This window comes from Stenella coeruleoalba (assembly GCF_951394435.1).
Source record: "Stenella coeruleoalba genome assembly, chromosome: 1".
NCBI lineage: Eukaryota > Metazoa > Chordata > Mammalia > Artiodactyla > Delphinidae > Stenella > Stenella coeruleoalba.
Window position 1 is genome coordinate 127,901,617 of NC_137169.1, and position 19,990 is coordinate 127,921,606.

Sequence of the window (19,990 nt, forward strand, 5' to 3'; positions counted from 1 at the left end):
AGATTTTACCCCATTAGGATCTTTCGGCCACCAAGTCTCCAGGCATGGTAGCGACTGTCATTTCCTATGTGAAAAGAACATTCCAACTATCTGTAATATTATTAGGGGTATAGTACAGTGATAGGAATAGAATCTGTTGCCTGAGTTTTAGACACCTTTTATAATTTTAAGAAACTTTTCTTACTCAAAGACACTAAATGATGTACCAAAGAGAGCAGGGACAGGTGAAGATGTGCCTTCATTTAATGCATATTTAAAAGCCTACTGCTTAGGGTCTGTCAGCCCTCCACTATCACCACCCCCAACTGTTTTAATTCTCAGCCTTCTCCAAAATGACAGAGTTATGGAAATGAATAAGAACTGCTTCTGTAGATTAAGTGTTAAGTGAAATAAACAATGGTAGACTTTAGAGGAAAAAAATCATAGATACATAAAAATTTTTACTGTACTTAAATTTTAATTTATATTAGGATATTATACAATTTTCAAAGCTAACAACAGAGTCTTTTTAGTATGTGTATTGGTAGCATAACAAAATAAAAGTACTTCACAAAAGAAGTCCATATTACAGTACTATTGAAATAGGAGGCATATGATAATTATGCATTCGTGGGTTATAAACATAATACATTCATTTTAAAGAAAAAACATTTAATATGAATAACATTTTGGTTAAAATAAATATGCAAATGTTAACAGTAACACCTGAAGTGTATATTGATACAAGAATGGTGTTGTGTAATAGACACTATGTAGAATGGTAAGCGGTCATGAAGTGGCTGTCCTGTCTTACTAAATTCACAATCATTGCACATTGCTGAACGCTTTATTTATACAGGGATATGCTTCATCTACCATTCCTAAACCTCAGCACATGAAACAAAGTCACCCCATGCTGTGTCCTGGGGAACTGGTACCAAAGTCTAAAATAAGGGTTAGAATCAGATGTACCTTTCATTTTACTGTTCCTCATCAACTCAAATGTTTTACTTAATCAATACAAAATTTACTTATAAACAGAAACACAAAGAGAACATTTTATAGGTGATTATAAAAATTAATCGTCTTCATAATTCTTTGAAATGATCCCGTTCAAAATTAAAATTTGTTATGTGCAGTGGTTTCTGCAAGAAAAATATGAACACTTAGATAAGGATACAATGTCCAAAACAAAAAGTTTCCATATGTAGAAAACAATAATGGACTTCCCTGATCAATAAGTTCTTCCCAACTATCTCCTTCCAGCAGATAGATTCACTTAAAAGTTTAAATCTCTGCTTAAAAGTCCTGTGAGGCGTTAAGCTGATGATTTTTAGATCCATGTATCTTTAAAGATCGCAAGAAAAAGGAGTGTATCTGTTCCAACTAGAGAACATTTCACCTCCATGAATCATATTACATTAAAATGAACATGACACTAACGGTCAACAGAAACAATTCCCTTCGTCACTCTGGAGAGGAGGGTGCGGGCGTCCAATGCGGTCAAAGTCACCAGAATCTGGGAGAAACAGCATGCCCGGCCCTCACATACAGAATGACCACCTCTCCTGTGTCTGTCCCGGGATAAAATTACCCTCCATTCAGAAATGATTAAGATACTGTAGCTGACTAAATTTAGAAAAAAAGTTTACACTTTTGTCCTTTGTACATTTTTAAAGTTTACAAATGACTTGGACGTATTCAAATGATTGTAAGAAAAAATACTTCTGTGGAAAAAATAAAACTAGCAGTCATATGGGCTAAAGGTAGGTGTTCTCTGAGCATGAGGGTTTCCTGTTGGCAGGATTATTGTCCCAAGGTTACATGGTGGCATGGGTGTCCTTAGGCAGTGACTGCCACGCAGGCTTTTGGCTTCACAACTCTGGGAGGAGCTGGTCACCACTAACGTGAAGGCATTCAGGGAAAACATCTCCATGACAGCATTTACTAAACTCTGCCCATTTCCTTAAACTAAACAAAGTGTTACCACCTCTGTTATCTTTATGCATGAATACAGTACTTTGCCTAAAAGCTTCTCAATAGAAACGTTTAGCTCATAAAAATTCTGTTTGTGGTAGTGGCCAGTTTTCATTTCTTTAAACATATTCTAAAGTTACAACCTTGTCGGATAAATTGAAACAGTATCAACATTCACAGCTACAGTACAATGCACATCCCTCTTCCTACCAAGACACGGCACCGTGCATACACAGTGGCCCAAATTTTAAAAATTGAAAAAAAAAATGTTTTCAATCCAGGAAAAGTGTTGGTATATCAAATATTTATTTTAAGGTTATTATGTTGTCAGAAAATCTGAAACATTAGTGGATAAAATGCATGTACAATATAAATAAGAAAGTAACTTGAATAAAAAAAATTTCTGAAGGGGATCAATCAGAACTTCAATAAAATCTATGAATAAAAACATATGCTTACACTATAGTGTACAATCATGAGTAGAGCATTTAAATTTATAAAGAAATTGAAAATGGTACTGCAGGATTATTCGAAGAATATTTTTCAAATGTACAAAGAATGGTAAAAACACACAGAAAAGCCTTGGGCAATGTGCAACTTGGAAAATTACTACCACGCCAGCCAAACAAATCCTTAACCACTTTTTAAATGGATTCATTTATACCATTTTAATGCAAGGAGAATTTCAAAGATATTAAAATAAAACAAAATAAAGCAGAAAACTCTTCAGTGTCTGACTCACATTTTATCCCCAAATCTTTTCACATTTAATAGTTGCATTTTGAATGTATAAGCTATTTTAAATCTATAAGAGTTTTAAAGGCTTCTCAAATAGTTCATATGTCTACATTTATCTTTAAGAATCCTATTTGAAAGCTACAATGCTAAGAACTAAAACACATACTTCAAACTTTTAAAAATAAAATAAGCACAAAAGTTCACAATTGGGTTCATCTCAAATGTCCATAAATGACTGGAGAGCAGCACACAAGGCACATGTTCAGATACCTTCCTCAGGCTGCACGTCTGTCCCAATGGGGCCAAGCCGAGCTGCCAACATTTGGCACTGAGAGTCTATCTGAACATGACTTATCAGCACAAAACTCAAAATAATTCTAAAAATCTTTAGCCATTAAAAACCATCATGTTCCATTTGCTCTCCTAACATGCAATCTGATTATTCCAAAGTCACTGGGGTTTGCAAGAAGGTGACTTAAATTGGTACAAAATGAAGCTTAGATGAAAACTGGTTAAGGATTCAAAGCACACTAGCTCTGAAATATTAGTCTTAACACCCAAGAACAGGGAGGTATGATTTGCACAGAAATACTTGAACTTGGGTTGCTTACATCCTCCACGCCGTCCATGCGCTCAGCTGCTGGCCATGCAGGCATGCATCCTCTTGGCCACGTCGTACACATACGTGATGTCTGGTCGCTTTTCTGGGTCTGGGTTGATGCACATGTTCACCAACTGCCGCAGCTGCAAAGACAGAAAAGACAACCTGCTTCAGGAAACCATTCTGGTCAGACAGTAACAAGGAACACACTTTGAAAAGCTATAGACTTACAGGGTAAGTGTTCTGCTAAATGTTTATTTGGCTGGAAATATATGTGACCGCTGTCAATGACTTTACAATTAGTGGAAGGATCTAAGAAGCATATTCATTGGTGAGTGTTAATGTCAAGCATGGAGCATTCTCCATAATCAGAGGCTTTACAATGATCTTATGATCTTTCAAAGAAGTTTAATCAGAAGACAGAAGTCATGAAAGACAGTAAGTTTTAAACTCTAAGTCTCCAAATTAACTGAAGATCTCTACATATTTATTTGAGCTAAAGTTTACTACAATAGCCTTGATTGTAAGTTTAAATTTTAATAGCTTACTATATATCTAAATTTATACAAGGAAATTAGGATAAATGGCTGTCACATACATTTATCATAAGCCAATTTATATATTTGCATATATATATATATAAAGTTTTTATTAGTTTTAAAGTAAAAGCACTCCTCCAAACTAAGAATAATAAAGGAAACTAAGTAACAAATAGTATTCTGATTCTCAACTGTATGAAGTAGTATTTATATCCTCATTTTATAGATGAGAGGACTGAGGTTTACTTACTGGGTTGGCCAAAAGGTTCATTTGGTTTTTTGCGTCAGATGGCTCTAGTAGCACTTAGTTGTCTTTAACTTTATTCAAAACATTTTGTTAGATTGTATGTGACACCTGTCATATTAGCGTGCATTTAAAAAAAGACTTATCAAAGTTGGTAAATTTTTGTGTAGCCATTTTAATATTGAAGATGGAAGGAAAAAAGCAACATTTTCAGCATATCTGTGACTGACTGAATGTGTCAAAAGTGGTCTGCGAGGTCTGGTGCTGGAGATTTCTTGCTGGATGATGCTCCATGGTCGGGTAGGCCAGCTGAAGTTGAAGTGATCAACTCAAGACACTAATTGAGAACAATCAACATTATACCATGAGGGAGGATAGCCGACATACTCAAAATATCCAAATCAAGCACTGAAAATCATTTGCACCAGCTTGGCTATGTGAATTGCTTTGATGTTTGGGTTCCACATAGGTTAAGTGAAAAAAACCTTCTTGACAGTGTTTCCACATGCAATTCTCTACTTTAACGTAATGAAAACATACCATTTTTAAAGCAAATTGTGACGGGCAATGAAAAGTGGATACTATACAACAATGTGGAATAGAAGAGATCATGGGGCAAGTGAAATGAAGCACCACCAACCACACCAAAGGCCAGTGTTTATCCAAAGAAGGTGATGTTGTGTATATGGTGGGATTGGAAGGGCCTCCTCTATTATGAGCTCCTTCTGGAAAACCAAATGATTAATTCCAACAAGTACTGCTTCCAGTTAGATCAACTGAAAGCAGCACTCGACAGAAAGTGTCTGGAATTAGTCAAGAGAAAACACATAATCTTCCATCAGGATGATGCAAGACCACATGTTTCTTTGATGACCAGGCGAAAACTGTTACAGCTTGGCTGGAAAGTTCTGATTCATCCACCATATTCCCAGACATTGCACCTTCGGATTTCCATTTATTTCTGTCTTTACAAAATTCTCTTAATGGAAAAAAATTTCAATTCCCCAGAAGACTGTAAAAGGCACCTGGAACAGTTCTTTACTCAAAAAGATAAAAAGTTTTGGGAAGATGGAATTATGAAGTTGCCTGAAAAATGGCAGAAGGTAGTGGAACAAGAGTGAATACGTTGTTCAATAAAGTTGTTGGTGAAAATGAAAAATGTGTCTTTTATTTTTACTTAAAAACTGAAGGCACTTTTTGGAGAACCCAATACATCACAGAAAACACATTTTGACAAATTAATATCCTTCCATCTGATCCTACAGCCAATGAGTGAAGGATATAGAATTATTCTTAATTCTATTGCCATAGTTTATGAAAACACGCGTCTTTGTAATCTGGTCTTTCCCAGATGACAAGCCAAATCAAGAGGAAGAACCAGATTCTTTAGTATTTAAGTATGTCTTTGAAATTATTCAGGTATTCTGAACTTGCATTAACTCTTTCTCGCCAGTATAACAGCACATAAATTATCAAATCACTGTAATTTCTTCACAGTCCTCAACGTCCACCACGAAGATATTTTTCATCTGGAGGAAACAGAAGCTGGTGATAAAATCTGTGGGCTGAGTCTGTTAACAGTGTGACGAGGAAGTGAGAAAAGTCAGCTGGAAAGAAGGTGTGTGGAAGGAGGCCCCCAGGGGAGGGGAGAGGAGGGGAGGAGATGGACGGGGCTGTGGAAGCTGGGCTCGCTCAAGGCACCTGCAGCCCTGTGCCCTGAAGTAAGGCACTGTCTCCCAAGGTTTATTTCTTCATCTATTCAAAAAGGAGGCTGGAGTAGATAACCTATAAGGATTTTTCTAGCTCTAGCCCCTAGGTTGTATGATTCTACCAAAATGAAGTTTAATGATACAACTTCACATCTAGAAGTTCAACAACGCTGACAGTTAATGGTAGTCCCACTGAGAGGGTCTGAGGATTTCAATTTCTATTCTTTGCAGTGGTGCAGAGGATAGTATTCAACATTCTAAGGGGTATGGCCGTACACAGGGCATCTTACTATGGTGATCTAAGAGAGATTTAAATCAGAAAGAGGTTGGCATTTTACTCATTAAAATAAAAACAAATACACCCAGTTATACACAATATAGAAAACAGCAGGAAAACTATAACGATACTTATATTTAAAAAGACAATGTTTTCTAACACGTCACCTAATTGTCAGAAATTTTGTTTAGAGATGAAAATGACAAAAGAAGCAGAAAGGATACCTGTGGTACCAAAATTAATTCTATTTAACCAAGATACAAGCAGATGCAATAGCCATTTTTTGACTGAATGAAACTGCTGCACCCTTCAGGCTAGTCAAGAAACCTCACTTTTCCTGCACAGTAATTCAGAATAGGGTGAACTTTCCAACCTACTGTGGCAAATGCTTGGCCCTCACATGCTCCCGCCATGAGGATTGCAGCTGAAGGAGACAGGATCTCTGGCTCCCCGGGTGGAAGACGAGAGCCAGAAGTAATCGAAAGGGGAAGGGACCAAGAGTGAGGGAAATGGAGAGGTGGATGAGCATCGTAAGGACAGGCTTCACAGGGACACCAGGCGAAGCAGAAACCCCTCAGCAGATGGAGCCAGAACAACCCACCATGTGCTTTTTCCTCCCCATTCATGTGGCTCAATCTCCTTCAGATACGTGGTTTATTTTCTCATGAAGACTTTTCTGGGGGGTGGAGACGAGATGGCAGAGTAGAAGGATGTAAACTCACCTCGTCTTATGAAAACACCAAAATCACAACTGCTGAACAACCATTGACGATAAAATTCTGGAACCTACCAAAAAAGATATCCTACGTCCAAACACAAGGAAGAAGCTACAACAAGGCAGAAGGAGGGGCACAATCACAATAAAATCAAATCCCATACCCGCTAGGTGGGCAAGACACAAACTGGAAATAATTATATCACAGAGGTTTTCCCAGAGGAGTGAAAGTTCTGAGCCCCACATCAGGCTCCCCAGCCTGGGTGTCTGGCAACGGGAGGAGGAACGCCCAGAGCATCTGGCTTTGAAGGCCAGTGGGGTTTGATTGCAGGAATTCCACAGGACTGGGGAAACAAACTCCACACTTGGAAGACACACAGAAGGTCTCATGAGCACCAGAACCCGGGGAAAAAGCAGTGACCTCATATGAGTCTGGGCCAGACCCACGTGCTGGTATTGGAGGGTCTCCTGCAAAGGTGGGGGGTGGCTTTGGCTCACTGTGGGGAAAAAGACACTGACAGCGGCAGTTCTGCCAAGTACTCATTGGCATGAGCACTCCTGAAGGCCACCATTTTCTCACCAAGACCTGGCTCCACCCAATAGCCTATAGGCTCCAGTGCTGGGATGCTTCAGGCCAAACGACCAACAGGGAGGGACCACAGCGCCACCCATCAGCAGAAAAGTCTTCCAGAGGCCACAGCTGCCTGCTAAACACACCCCTTGACATGGCCCTGCCCACCAGAGGGTAAAGACCAGGCTCCACCCACCAGCAGGCAGGAACCAGTCTCTCCCACAGGAAGCCTGCACAATCCTCTTAGATAGCCTCATCCACTAGGGGGGCAGATGGCAGAAACAAGAAGAACTATAACCCTGCAGCCTGCAGAATGGAAACTGCAATCACAGAAAGTAAGACAAAATGAGAAGGCAGTAGACTATATCCCAGAAAAAGGAACAAGATAGAACCCCGGAAGACAAACTCAGTGGAGATAGGAAATCAACCCAAAAAAGAATTCAGAGCAATGAGAGTAAAGATGATCCGCGATCTTGGAAAAGAATGGAGGCACAGATTGAGAAGATACAAGATATGTTTAACAAAGACCTAGAAGAACTAAAGAAAAACAGAGATGAACAATAACTGAAATGAAAAATATGCTAGAAGGAAACAACAGCAGAGTAACTGAGGGAGAAGAACAGATAAGTAACCTGGAAAACAGAATGGTGGAAATCACTGCTGCAGAACAGAATAAGGAGAAAAGAATGAAAAGAAATGAAGACACTCTAAGAGACCTCTGGGACAACATTAAATGCACCAACATTCGCATTATAGGGGTCTCAGAAGGAGAAGAGAGAGAGAGAAAGGACCTGAGAAAATATCTGAAGAGCTTCTAGCTGAAAACTTCCCTAACATGGTAAAGGAAACAGTCACCCAAGTCCAGGAAGTGCAGAGTCCCAGGCAGGATGAACCCAAGGAGGAACATGCCAGGACACGCAGTAATCAAACTGACAAAAATTAAAGACAAAGAAAAAAATATTAAAAGTAAGAAGGGAAAAGCAAAAAATAACATACAAGAGAACTCCCATAAGGTTATCAGCTGATTTTTCAACAGAAACTCTGCAGGCCAGAAGGGAGTGGCATGGTATATTTAAATTGATGAAAGGGAAGAACCTATAAAGAAGAATACTCTACTACCCAGCAAGGCTCTCATTCAGATTTGACAAAGAAGTCAAAAGCTTTTAGACAAGCAAAAGCTAAGAGAATCCAACACCACCAGACCAGCTTTGCAACAAATGCTAAAGGAACTTCTCTAGGCGGAAAAGAAAAGGTCACAACTAGAAACAAGAATATTATGAATGGAAAAGCTCACCAGTAAAGGCAAACATACAGTAAAGGTAGGAATCATCCACACAGAAATATATCAAAACCAGCAATCATGAGGAGGTACACATGCAGGATACTGGAAATGCATTTGAAATTAAAAGACAAGCAACTTAAAATAATCTGTTTATATAAAGACTGCTATATCAAAACTTCATAGTAACCACAAAACAAAAATCTACAATAGATACACACAAAAACAAAAAGGAATCCAAACACAACACTAAAGTTAGTCATCAAATTACAAAAGAAGAGAACAAAAGAGGAAGGGAAGAAAAAAGACCTACAAAACCAAACCCAAAACAATTAACAAAATGGCAATAAGGACATACATGTCAATAACTACCCTGAACATAAACAGATTAAACACTCCAACCAAAAGACACAGACCGGCTGAATGGATACAAAAATAAGACCCATATATATGCTGTCTACAAGAGACCCACGTCAGACCTAGGGACACATACAGACTGAAAAGTGAGGGGATGGAGAAAGGTATTCTATGCAAATGGAAATCAAAAGAAAGCTGGAGTAGCAACACTCATATCAGACAAAACAAACTTTAAAATAAAGACTGTTACAAGAGAGAAAGAAGGACACTACATAGTGATCAGGGGATCAATCCAAGAAGATAGAACAATTGTAAATATATATGCACCCAACATCGGAGCACCTCAATATATAAGGCAAATACTAACACCCATAAAAGGAGAAATAGACAGTAACACAATAATAGTGGGGGAATTTAATACTCCATCTGCATCAATGGACACATCTTCCAGACAGAAAATTAATAAGGAAACACAGGCCTTAAATGACACATTAGACCAGATGTAGTTACTTGATATTTATAGAGCATTCCACCCAAAAGCAGCAGAATACACATTCTTTTCAAGTGCGCATGGAACATTCTCCAGGATAGATCACATACTGGGCCACAAAATGAGCCTCAGTAAATTTAAGAAAACTGAAATCATATCACACATCTTTTCAGAACACAATGCTATGAGATTAGAAATCAAATACAAGAAAAAAACTGTAAAAAACATAAACACGTGGAGGCTAAACATTATGCTACTAAACAACCACTGAAGAAATCAAAGAGGAAATCCAAAAATACCTAGAGACAAATGAAAACGAAAGCATGACAAATGAAAATGAAAGCATGAGGTAAAAGCAGTTCTAAGAGGGAAGTTTATAGCAATACAAGCTTACCTCAGGAAACAAGAAAAATCTCAAATAAACCACCTAAACTTACACCTAAAGCAACTAGAGAAAGAACAAACAAGACCCAAAGTTAGTAGGACAGAAATCATAAAAATCAGAGCAGAAATAAATGAAATAGAAACAAAACAATAGCGAAGATCAATGAAACTAAAAAGCTGGTTCTTTGAAAAGATAAACAAAATTGATAAACCTTTAGCCAGATTCATCAAGAAAAAAAGGGAGAGTGCTCAAATCAATAAAATTAGAAATGGAAGTTACAACAGACACCACAGAAATAAAAAGGGCTCTAAGAGACAACTAAAAGCAACTTTATGCCAATAAAATGTACAACCTAGAAGAAATGGACAAATTCTTAGCAAGGAATAATCTCCCAAGACTGAACCAGGAAGAAATTGAAAATATAAACAGACCAATCACAAGTACTGAAATTGAAACTGTGATTTAAAAACTCCCAATAAGCAAAAGTCCAGGACCAGATGGCTTCACAACTGAACAACCGAATTCTATCTAACACTTAGAGAAGAGTTACTACCTATCCTTCTGACACTATTCAAAAAATCTGCAGAGGAAGAAATACTTCCAAACTCTATGAGGCCATCATCACCCTGATACCAAAGTCAGACAAAGATATCACATAATAAGAAAATTCCAGGCCAGTATCACTGATGACCACAGATGCAAAAATCCTCAACAAAATACTAGCAAACCAATTCCAACAATACATTAAAAGGATCATACACCATGATCAGTGGGGGTATCCCAGGGATGCAAGGAACTTTCAAGGTCTGCATATCAATCCATGTGAATCAATCCATGTGAATCCATGATCAACCAACTGAAGAAAGAAAACCATATGATCCTCTCAATAGAGGCAGGAAAAGCTTTTGGTAAAAATCAACATCCGTTTATGATAAAAACTCTCCAGAAAATGGACATAAAGGGAACATACCTCAACATAATGAAGGTCGTATTTGGCAAAACCACAGCTAACATCATACTCAATGGAGAGATGCTGAGAGCATTTCCCCTAAGATCAGGAACAAGACAAGGATGTCCACTCTTGCTCACCTCTTTTATTTAACATAATTTTGGAAGTCTTAACCACAGCAATCAGAGCAGAAAAAGAAATAAAAGGAATCCAAACTGGAAAAGAAGGGGTAAAACTGGCACTGTCTGCAGATGACATGATAGTCTACATAGAAAATCCTAAAGATGCTAACAGAAAACTACTAGAGCTCATCAATGAATTCAGCAAAGTGGCAGAATACAAAATTAATACACAGAAATCTCTTGCATTTCTATACACTAACAATAAAATATCCAAAAAAGAAACCCAGGAAACAGTTCCATTTACCAGCACATCAAAAACAATAAAATACCTAGGAATAAACCTACCGAAGGAGGCAAAAGACCTGTACTCTGAAAACTGTAAGATGCTGATGAAAGAAATAGAAGATGACACAAACAGATGGAAAGATATATCATGTTCTTGGACTGGAAGAATGAATATTGTGAAAATGACTATGCTACACAAGGTAATCTACAGATTCAATCCAATCCCTATCAAATTACCAATGGCATTTTTCACAGAACTAGAACAAAAATTTTTAAAATTTGTATGGAGACACAAAAGACCCCGAATAGCCAAAACAATCCTGAGAAAGAAAAAGGAGCTGGAGGAATCAGGCTCCCTGACTTCAGATTATACTACAAAGCTACAGTCATCAAAACAGTATGGTACTGGCACAAAAACAAATATAGATCAATGGAACAGAACAGAAAGTCAAGTCTCAAGATAAACTCATGCACCTATGGTCACCTAATCTGTGACAAAGGAGGCAAGAATATACAACGGAGAAAAGATAGTCTCTTCAATAAGTGGTGCTGGGAAAACTGGACAGCTACGTGTAAAAGAATGAAATTAGAACATTGTCTAACGCCACATAGAAAAATACACTCAAAATGGATCAAAGACCTAAATGTAAAACGAGATACTATAAAACTCTTAGAGCATAACATAGAGCACTCTCTGACATAAATTGCTGCAATATCTTTTTTGATCCTTCTCCCAGAGTAATGGAAATAAAAACAAAAATAAACAAATGGGATCTAATTAAACTCAAAAGCTTTTGCACAGCAAAGGAAACCATAAACAAAACGAAAAAAAAAAAAAAACCCAGAACGGGAGAAAATATTTGCAAACAATGCGACTGACAAAGGATTAATCTCCAAAATTTACAAACAGCTCATGCAGCTCATTGTCAAAAGCAAAAAAACAAAAAGAACAACCCTATCAAAACATGGGCAGAAGATATCTCCAAAGAAGACACACAGATGGCCAAGAGGCACATGAAAGGATGCTCAACATCACTAACATTAGAGAAATGCAAATCAAATGAGATATCACCTCACACTAGTCAGAATGGTCATCATCAAAAATCCTATAAACAATAAATGCTGGAGAGTGTGTGGAGAGAAGGGAACCCTCCTACACTGTTTCTGGGAATATAAACTGGTGCAGCCACCATGGAGAACATTATGGAGGTTCTTTAAAAAACAAAAAATAGAGCTCCCATATGATCCAGAAATCCCACTCCTGGGCATATATCTGGAGAAAACCATAATTCAAAAAGATCCATGCACCCTAATGTTCACTGCAGCATTATTTGCAATAGCCAGGACGTGGAAGCAACCTAAATGTTCACTGACAGATCAATGGATAAAGAAGATGTGGTACATATATATATACAATGTAATATTACCCATAAAAAAGAATGAAATGATACTATCTGCAGCAACATGGACGGACCTGGAAATTATCATACTAAGGGAAGTAAGTCAGAGAAAAGACAAATATCATATGATATTGCTTATATGCAGAATCTAGGAAAAAATGATACAAATGAACTTATGTACAAAACAGAAACAGATTCACAGACTTAGAAAACTTATGGTTCCTGGGGGGGATGGTAGGGGAAGGGATAAATTGGGAGTTTGGGATTGACATTAAAATGGATAACCAACAAGGACCTACCGTATAGCACAGGGAACTCTACTCAATATTCTGTGATACTGAGCGTGTGTCTCAAGACTATGAGACTCACGCTTCCTTGGCATCTGCACCTGAGCCACATCACCTGTTCTTTCAGCATCAGAAGTGTTTTTTCTCTTCTCAATTCTGTCACTGGAATCTCTTCCAGAATCTGAACTTTGTACATCAGTAACTAGGACCCAGGTGGCTCTGAATATTTAATGAGTGAATGATGAGTCCGTTATTCTTCTAAATTGTCAGTCTCTCCTCATCTGCTGATTCCTTCACCATAGTATGTAAGTACAGTTAAGTCTGTCCACGGAACTCCTCCTAACTGCTGCTGCACCTCATTTATTTGCTCTAAAACTAAACTCAAGGGTGACTAGAATCTGCACTCACTACCTCGAGTTCCTGAGCCCATGCAGCCACCATTTTGGGCCCTCACCCCCAGCGGCACCACATTGCCCCACCCTGGCCGAGGTGGGCGGCGTGTGCAGGCGCTACATCTAACGGCCCCCCGTGCCCTGGCTGCGAGTCCCTCCTCCCCTGGCTCCCTGACACCTTGCTGGTTCTCCTCCAGCTTCTCAGACTTTTCCTTCCAATTTTCTTTGTAGGTTTAAGGTTTGTCATCCTCTGACAATCCCTCCAGTGTTGGTGGGCCCAAAGCGCTTTCCTTATCCCTTTTCCCTCTGCCTTCTTATCCTGCGTCATCTTCATCTGTGCTGCAGCCACTGCCACGTGCCGAGGGTCACCAGACCTCCTCAGGGGCCCCATCCATGCACCCGCCCCACCACTGCCCTCTGAACACATCTACCCACACGGACTTTAACACCTCATGTGGAACGTGTTCAGAACTGAGATCTTATTCTTTTTCTCCCCAGACCAGTTTTTCCTGTCTTGGGCAGTGCCTCCCATTTCTGAAGCCAGAATCTGAAATTTGTACAGACCCTCATCACACTTCTGCCCCCCTGCCCAACAATCACCAGCCAAGTCCTACTGGCTGAGAAGACGCACTGTTCCTGTCACAGTCTCCACCACTACAGTACTGGAACACTCCTCCAGCTGACAGCTTGCTTCCTTTTACCAGCTTGGCCTTCTGCTCTGGACCCCTCATGATGATGCCTGATACAGCTTCCCACACACACTGATCATCCAGTAACACTCAATGGTTTAATTTTAAATCATTACCACTAGAAAGTGATGTCACGTGGGTTAAGGTCTATCTGAGTTCCAATCAAGAGAGACGAGTTACAGGGTTCTGACAGGGAACGGTGGTTACTGGGTGATAACAGGTGGTCCTCCAGAGTAGAGAAACTAACATCTCAGGTACTTTATTAAGGTACTCTGAGGCTGGTCTGACTTCCAACTGGTGAGCAGAGTGGTGAGATGCTTCAGCTTTGATCAAAAGTGTCAGCCTGACTTGCTGCTTGCTTTCCGTTAAGTAAATCAGCAGAATAGAACCTATCACTGCAGTTCCTTGTCAAGGAATACATAATGGTGTATTGAATATCCAAAGACTGGACTATTCAAAAAATTTGAACTCAGAGAGTATTGAGACGTGTGCTACACAGCTCCTATCAAACCTGCTAAGAGGATGAAAACTTAGAGAAGACCTGGTAAGGAATACAATTCATCCTTACAATTTTGGATAATCTATGATGTACCCTTTAATCAAATTAGGCCACCAGAAGGCTGCACGCTGGGAGCACACTGGTTCATCCTGCTGCTAAATCACCTTTCCAAAACCATGCTTTAATGCTTGCCTTTGGCTTTTACCAAAAATCACTCAGGCATTTATTGTATAATTGCTGTGTAAGACAATGCCAGTATATTACTCACAGACCCTTACAGGAGATATTCCTATCATAATTTAGTAGGAGAAAACTCTGTTTTCTCTGAAGAACAGGTACACTTCCTCCTTAAAATGAGAAACGATTTGCTTACTGTTTCCCGTGGAGCCATGACAGAAACAGATCTGCCTCAGCAGCTCTGTATACGTATATTTACATGCCCCTTCTGTCCTTGGTCCTGAAGTGGGCTTCTGTTCTATTTTAATAACCTGTAAGTCATGTCTTTTATTGTAAGTTATCTCAAATCCTTTTAGAAAAATGGTGGACTGTAAACATGTTATGGGAGATTTATATAGGCCCGAATTCTTAATTTGATGGAGTTTTCTCTGATGTAACTATTGGTTGTTCTAAAGATACATTTAAATAGACATATTAAACTAGTGGGGGGAAATCAGTTGCAATAGTCTTTTGGCAAAGCAAGGGGAGAAAAGAATCACAACAAATAACTTACTGCTTTTTGTTTTGGTACGCGGGTCTCTCACTGTTGTGAGAAAGCTCCCGTTGCGGAGCACAGGCTCCGGACGCGCAGGCTCAGCGGCCATGGCTCACGAGCCTAGCCGCTCCACGGTATGTGGGATCTTCCCGGACCGGGGCACGAACCCGTGTCCCCTGCATCGGCAGGCGGACTCTCAACCACTGCGCCACTAGGGAAGCCCAACTTACTACTTTTATATTACAAATGGCCATGGAACAAGTTTAGCTATTTAACAACTAGAAAGTTGGAGACTGTCTAGCAAAGGTAAGGGTTTTTTCTCTTCCTCTAATTAATGACTGTTCAACCCTATTACCATCTCTTATGTTGTTCCTGTATTCTAATGTGACTCCCTCCAAAGAAAATGTACTTGAATTTTCACAGAGAACAATTTTTTTATATCAGGTTATGAATTTACACAGTGACATGATGAATCATAAAAAAAAGTCTCTAAGTTTTCTATCAGACAGTCAGATATTACATAATCAAAAAGAAAGAATTATCTTAGTGATCTCCCTCAGTATTAGTCTTACATTTAAAAAAAAAAAGTTCCTGCAAACCTCTGGAAGAAACTACCTTAAAAATCCTGAAAAACTATACAACACTTTGAGATGATTCTAAGTACTACATTATTAACTACGTTCAAGGAAGACATATGTTCATTTAATCACTTTAAGAATTTTGTATATATTCCTATATGTCGGGCTTTAATTTCTAATAATAATGTCAGGCAATCACTTGCTCAAAAAAATTTTGTTTAAATTGAGGGAATTAGCTTTCCATTTGAGGGAATTAGCTTTCCATTTATTACTTTATAGAAATAACTCCAAAATCAGTAGATATTACATTAATAAAAATAAACAGGAGTAAATAAAAGAGACATTTCATGGTTTACGTTACCTCGAGAAAATTGTTTAGTTTGCATTACTTTACATGTGTTTGTAAAAACATGTACTTTGTTGTTTTTAAATTGTTTTATAGGACAAGTTAAAAATAAAGGTCTTAATATGTAGGACCCTTTACAAAAATCAGAGAAGAAATAACTGTGATTCAGATGTTTAAGGGACATTTAAAAAGCAACACAGGGCTTCCCTGGTGGTGCAGTGGTTAAGAATCTGCCTGCCAATGCAGGAGACACAGGTTAGAGCCCTGGTCCGGGAAAATCCCACATGCTGCGGAGCAACTAAGCCCGTGTGCCACAACTACTGAGCCTGCGCTCTAGAGCCTGCAAGCCACAACTACTGAGCCCATGTGTCACAACTACTGAAGCCTGCGTGCCTAGAGCCCGTGCTCCACAAGAGACGCCACCGCAATGAGAAGCCCGCACACCGCAACGAAGACCCAACGCAGCCAAAGATAGATTAATTTTTAAAAAATTAAAAAATAAAAACACAAACATTTAAGGGAGGAAAAGCATATAACATAAAAATAAAATGAATTGTCTCCAACATTTCTAAAGGATTATGAAATCATAAGCCACATGGAAATTAATGAAGCAGAGAAAATGCAAATATATTCTGATCTATATATGTCTAAAGAAATGTCAAAGCAGATAGGTTGGTACCAAAAATATTAAAAGAAGAGAGTGTTAACAGTCACTGTTGTCAGGGCGATAACCCACTTAAGCGTCAAGTTCAGTTGCGTACAGGTGATGAAAACAGGGCTCTCTGTGCATCGTGGTGCAAGGTCACAGACACAACTCTCGATAGAGTAACAAACCCTGCTCTTGGTACTGCTTCTCTTCCACCCCATCCTAATCCCTCTGAGACCAATTATGGTATATCAGTCTCCCAAACACACCCAGTATCCATCTACACAAGGACACGTTTTAGCACCCCAAAGTGGGTCTAATACATTAACACGCACTATGTTTCGAAGCTTCAGATGTTTATACAAAATGAGGAGGCAGATCCAACGCATATGCCAAAGCATCACTAGGGACTGACTTGGCAGGGAGGGAAGGGAAAAGAAAGCCCTCCTGCACAGATACGTTACAAGGTAACGTTATGGCTCCGTTCCACAGAAAATCATTCAGTGTCTTCTGAAAACTCTGAAACGTCTTTAGAAAGTTACAGGATGCGTAAAATATAGGGCACCACTTTGGATTCGTCTTCAAGGAGCGAGTCCCCAGTGTCACTTCAGAAGCATACGTGAACAAAGGGCCTGCTTAAATATATATATATATATATATTTTTTTTTTTTCTTTGGCGGTACTGGGGCCTCTCACTGTTGTGGCCTCTCCCGTTGCGGAGCAAGGCTCCGGACGCGCAGGCTTAGTGGCCATGGCTCACGGGCCCAGCCGCTCCGCGGCACGTGGGATCTTCCCGGACCGGGACACGAACCCGTGTCCCCTGCATTGGCAGGCGGACTCTCAACCACTGCGCCACCAGGGAAGCCCTTAAATATATTTTTTAAACAAAAATGAAACATTTAAAGCTTAAAGATCTAATCTTATATGGCAACTTTAAGTAAGGTGGTCAAGTGATATTATAAATGATGAGAGTTTCAAACTTACTAAAACCATTTTTAGGAAGGAAAATCAAATGTTATTAATAGTGTTTGAGGTTGACGTCCGGGAAGATGGCGGAAGAGTAAGACGCGGAGATCACCTTCCTCCCCACAGATACACCAGAAATACATCTACACGTGGAACAACTCCTACAGAGCATCTACTGAACGCTGGCAGAAGACCTCAGACCTCCCAAAAGGCAAGAAACCCCCTACGTACCTGGTTAGGGCAAAAGAAAAAAATAAACAGAGACAAAAGGATAGGGACGGGTCCTGCACCAGCGGGAGGGAGCTGTGAAGGAGGAAAAGTGTCTACACACTAGGAAGCCCCTTCGCAGGCGGAGACTGCGGGTGGCGGAGTGGGGAAGCTTCGGAGCCGCGGAGGAGAGCACAGCAACAGGGGTGCGGAGGGCAAAGCGGAGAGATTCCAGCGCTGAGGATCAGGGCCGACCGGCACTCACCAGCCGAGAGGCTTGTCTGCTCACCCGCCAGGGTGGGCAGGGCTGGGAGCTGAGGCTCCGGCTTCAGTCGGAGCGCTGGGAGAGGGCTGGGGTTGGCGGCGTGAACACAGCCTGAAGGAGGTTAGTGCACCGTGGCTAGCCGGGAGGGAGTCCGGGGAAAAGTCTGGACCTGCCGAAGAGGCAAGAGACTTTTTCTTCTCTCTTTATTTCCTGGTGCGCGAGGAGAGGGGATTAAGAACTCTGCTTAAAGGAGCTCCAGAGACGGGCGCGAGCCGCGGCTAAAAGCGCGGACCCCAGAGACAGACATGAGACGCTAAGGCTGCTGCTGCCGCCACCAAGAAGCCTGTGTGCGAACACAGGTCACTTTCCACACCCCCCTTCCGGGGAGACTGTGCAGCCCGCCACTGCCAGGGTCCCGGGATCCAGGGACAACTCCCCCGGGAGAACGCACAGCACGCCGCAGGCCCGCCCCCGCACTCCATGACCCTCCCTACCCCCGGCCTGAGTGAGCCAGAGCCTCCGAATCAGCGGCTCCTTTAACCCCGTCCTGTCTGAGCAAAGAACAGACGCCCTCCGGCGACCTACACGCACAGGCGGGGCCAAATCCAAAGCTGAACCCTGGGAGCTGTGCGAACAAAGAAGAGAAAGGGAAATCTCTCCCAGCAGCCTCAGGAGCAGCGGATTAAAGCTCCACAATCAACTTGATGTACCCTGCATCTGTGGAATACATGAATAGACACCGAATCATCCCAAATTAAGGAGCCGTGTGGATGAAAGGCTCTTGGTGCTGCAGCCAGGAGTTAGTGCTGTGCCTCTGAGGTGGGAGAGCCAACTTCAGGACACTGGTCCACAAGAGGCCTCCCAGCTGCACATAATAACAAATGGCGAAAATCTCCCAGAGATCTCCATCTCAACGCCAGCACCCAGCTTCACTCAACGACCAGCAAGCTACAGTGCTGGACATCCTATGCCAAACAACTAGCAAGACAGGAACACAACCCCACCCAGGAGCAGAGAGGCTGCCCAATATCATAATAAGTCCACAGACACCCCAAAACACACCACCAGACGTGGACCTGCCCACCAGAAAGACAAGATCCAGCCTCATCCACCAGAACACAGGCACTAGTACCCTCCACCAGGAAGGCTACACAACCCACTGAACCAACCTTAGCCACTGGGGACAGACACCAAAAACAACAGGAACTACGAACCTTCAGCCTGCAAAAAGGAGACGCCAAACACAGTAAGATAAGCAAAATGAAAAGACAGAAAAACACACAGCAGATGAAGGAACAAGATAAAAACCCACCAGACCTAACAAATGAAGAGGAAATAGGCAGTCTACCTGAAAAAGAATTCAGAATAATGATAGTAAAGATGATCCAAAATCTTGGAAATAGAATAGACAAAATGCAAGAAACAGTTAACAAGGACCTAGAAGAACTAAAGATGAAACAAACAATGATGAACAACACAATAAATGAAATGAAAAATACTCTAGATGGGATCAATAGCAGAATAACTGAGGCAGAAGAATGGATAAGTGACCTGGAAGATAAAATAGTGGAAATAACTACTGCAGAGCAGAATAAAGAAAAAAGAATGAAACGAACTGAGGACAGTCTCAGAGACCTCTGGGACAACATTAAACACACCAACATTCGAATTATAGGGGTTCCAGAGGAAGAAGAGAAAAAGAAAGGGACTGAGAAAATATTTGAAGAGATTACAGTTGAAAACTTCCCTAATATGGGAAAGGAAATAGTTAATCAAGTCCAGGAAG

At 40.5% G+C, this 19,990-nt stretch overlaps 1 protein-coding gene across 11 annotated transcripts in view; it reads right to left on the reverse strand.

Annotated features, from left to right (window-relative positions):
• Positions 1 to 474: 474 nt before the first annotated feature.
• Positions 475 to 19,990, reverse strand: part of NEK7 (NIMA related kinase 7) — a 335,754-nt gene continuing 316,238 nt past the window's right edge. For 10 of the 11 annotated variants that reach the window (XM_079911987.1, XM_079911988.1, XM_079911989.1 and 7 more), the window contains one exon: positions 475 to 3,438. In XM_079911987.1, coding sequence (XP_079768113.1) covers positions 3,328 to 3,438 — 111 coding nt within the window. In that variant the 3' untranslated portion in view covers positions 475 to 3,327. The remainder of the gene's footprint in view (positions 3,439 to 19,990) is intronic. The other variant, XM_079911986.1, reaches the window with a different exon arrangement.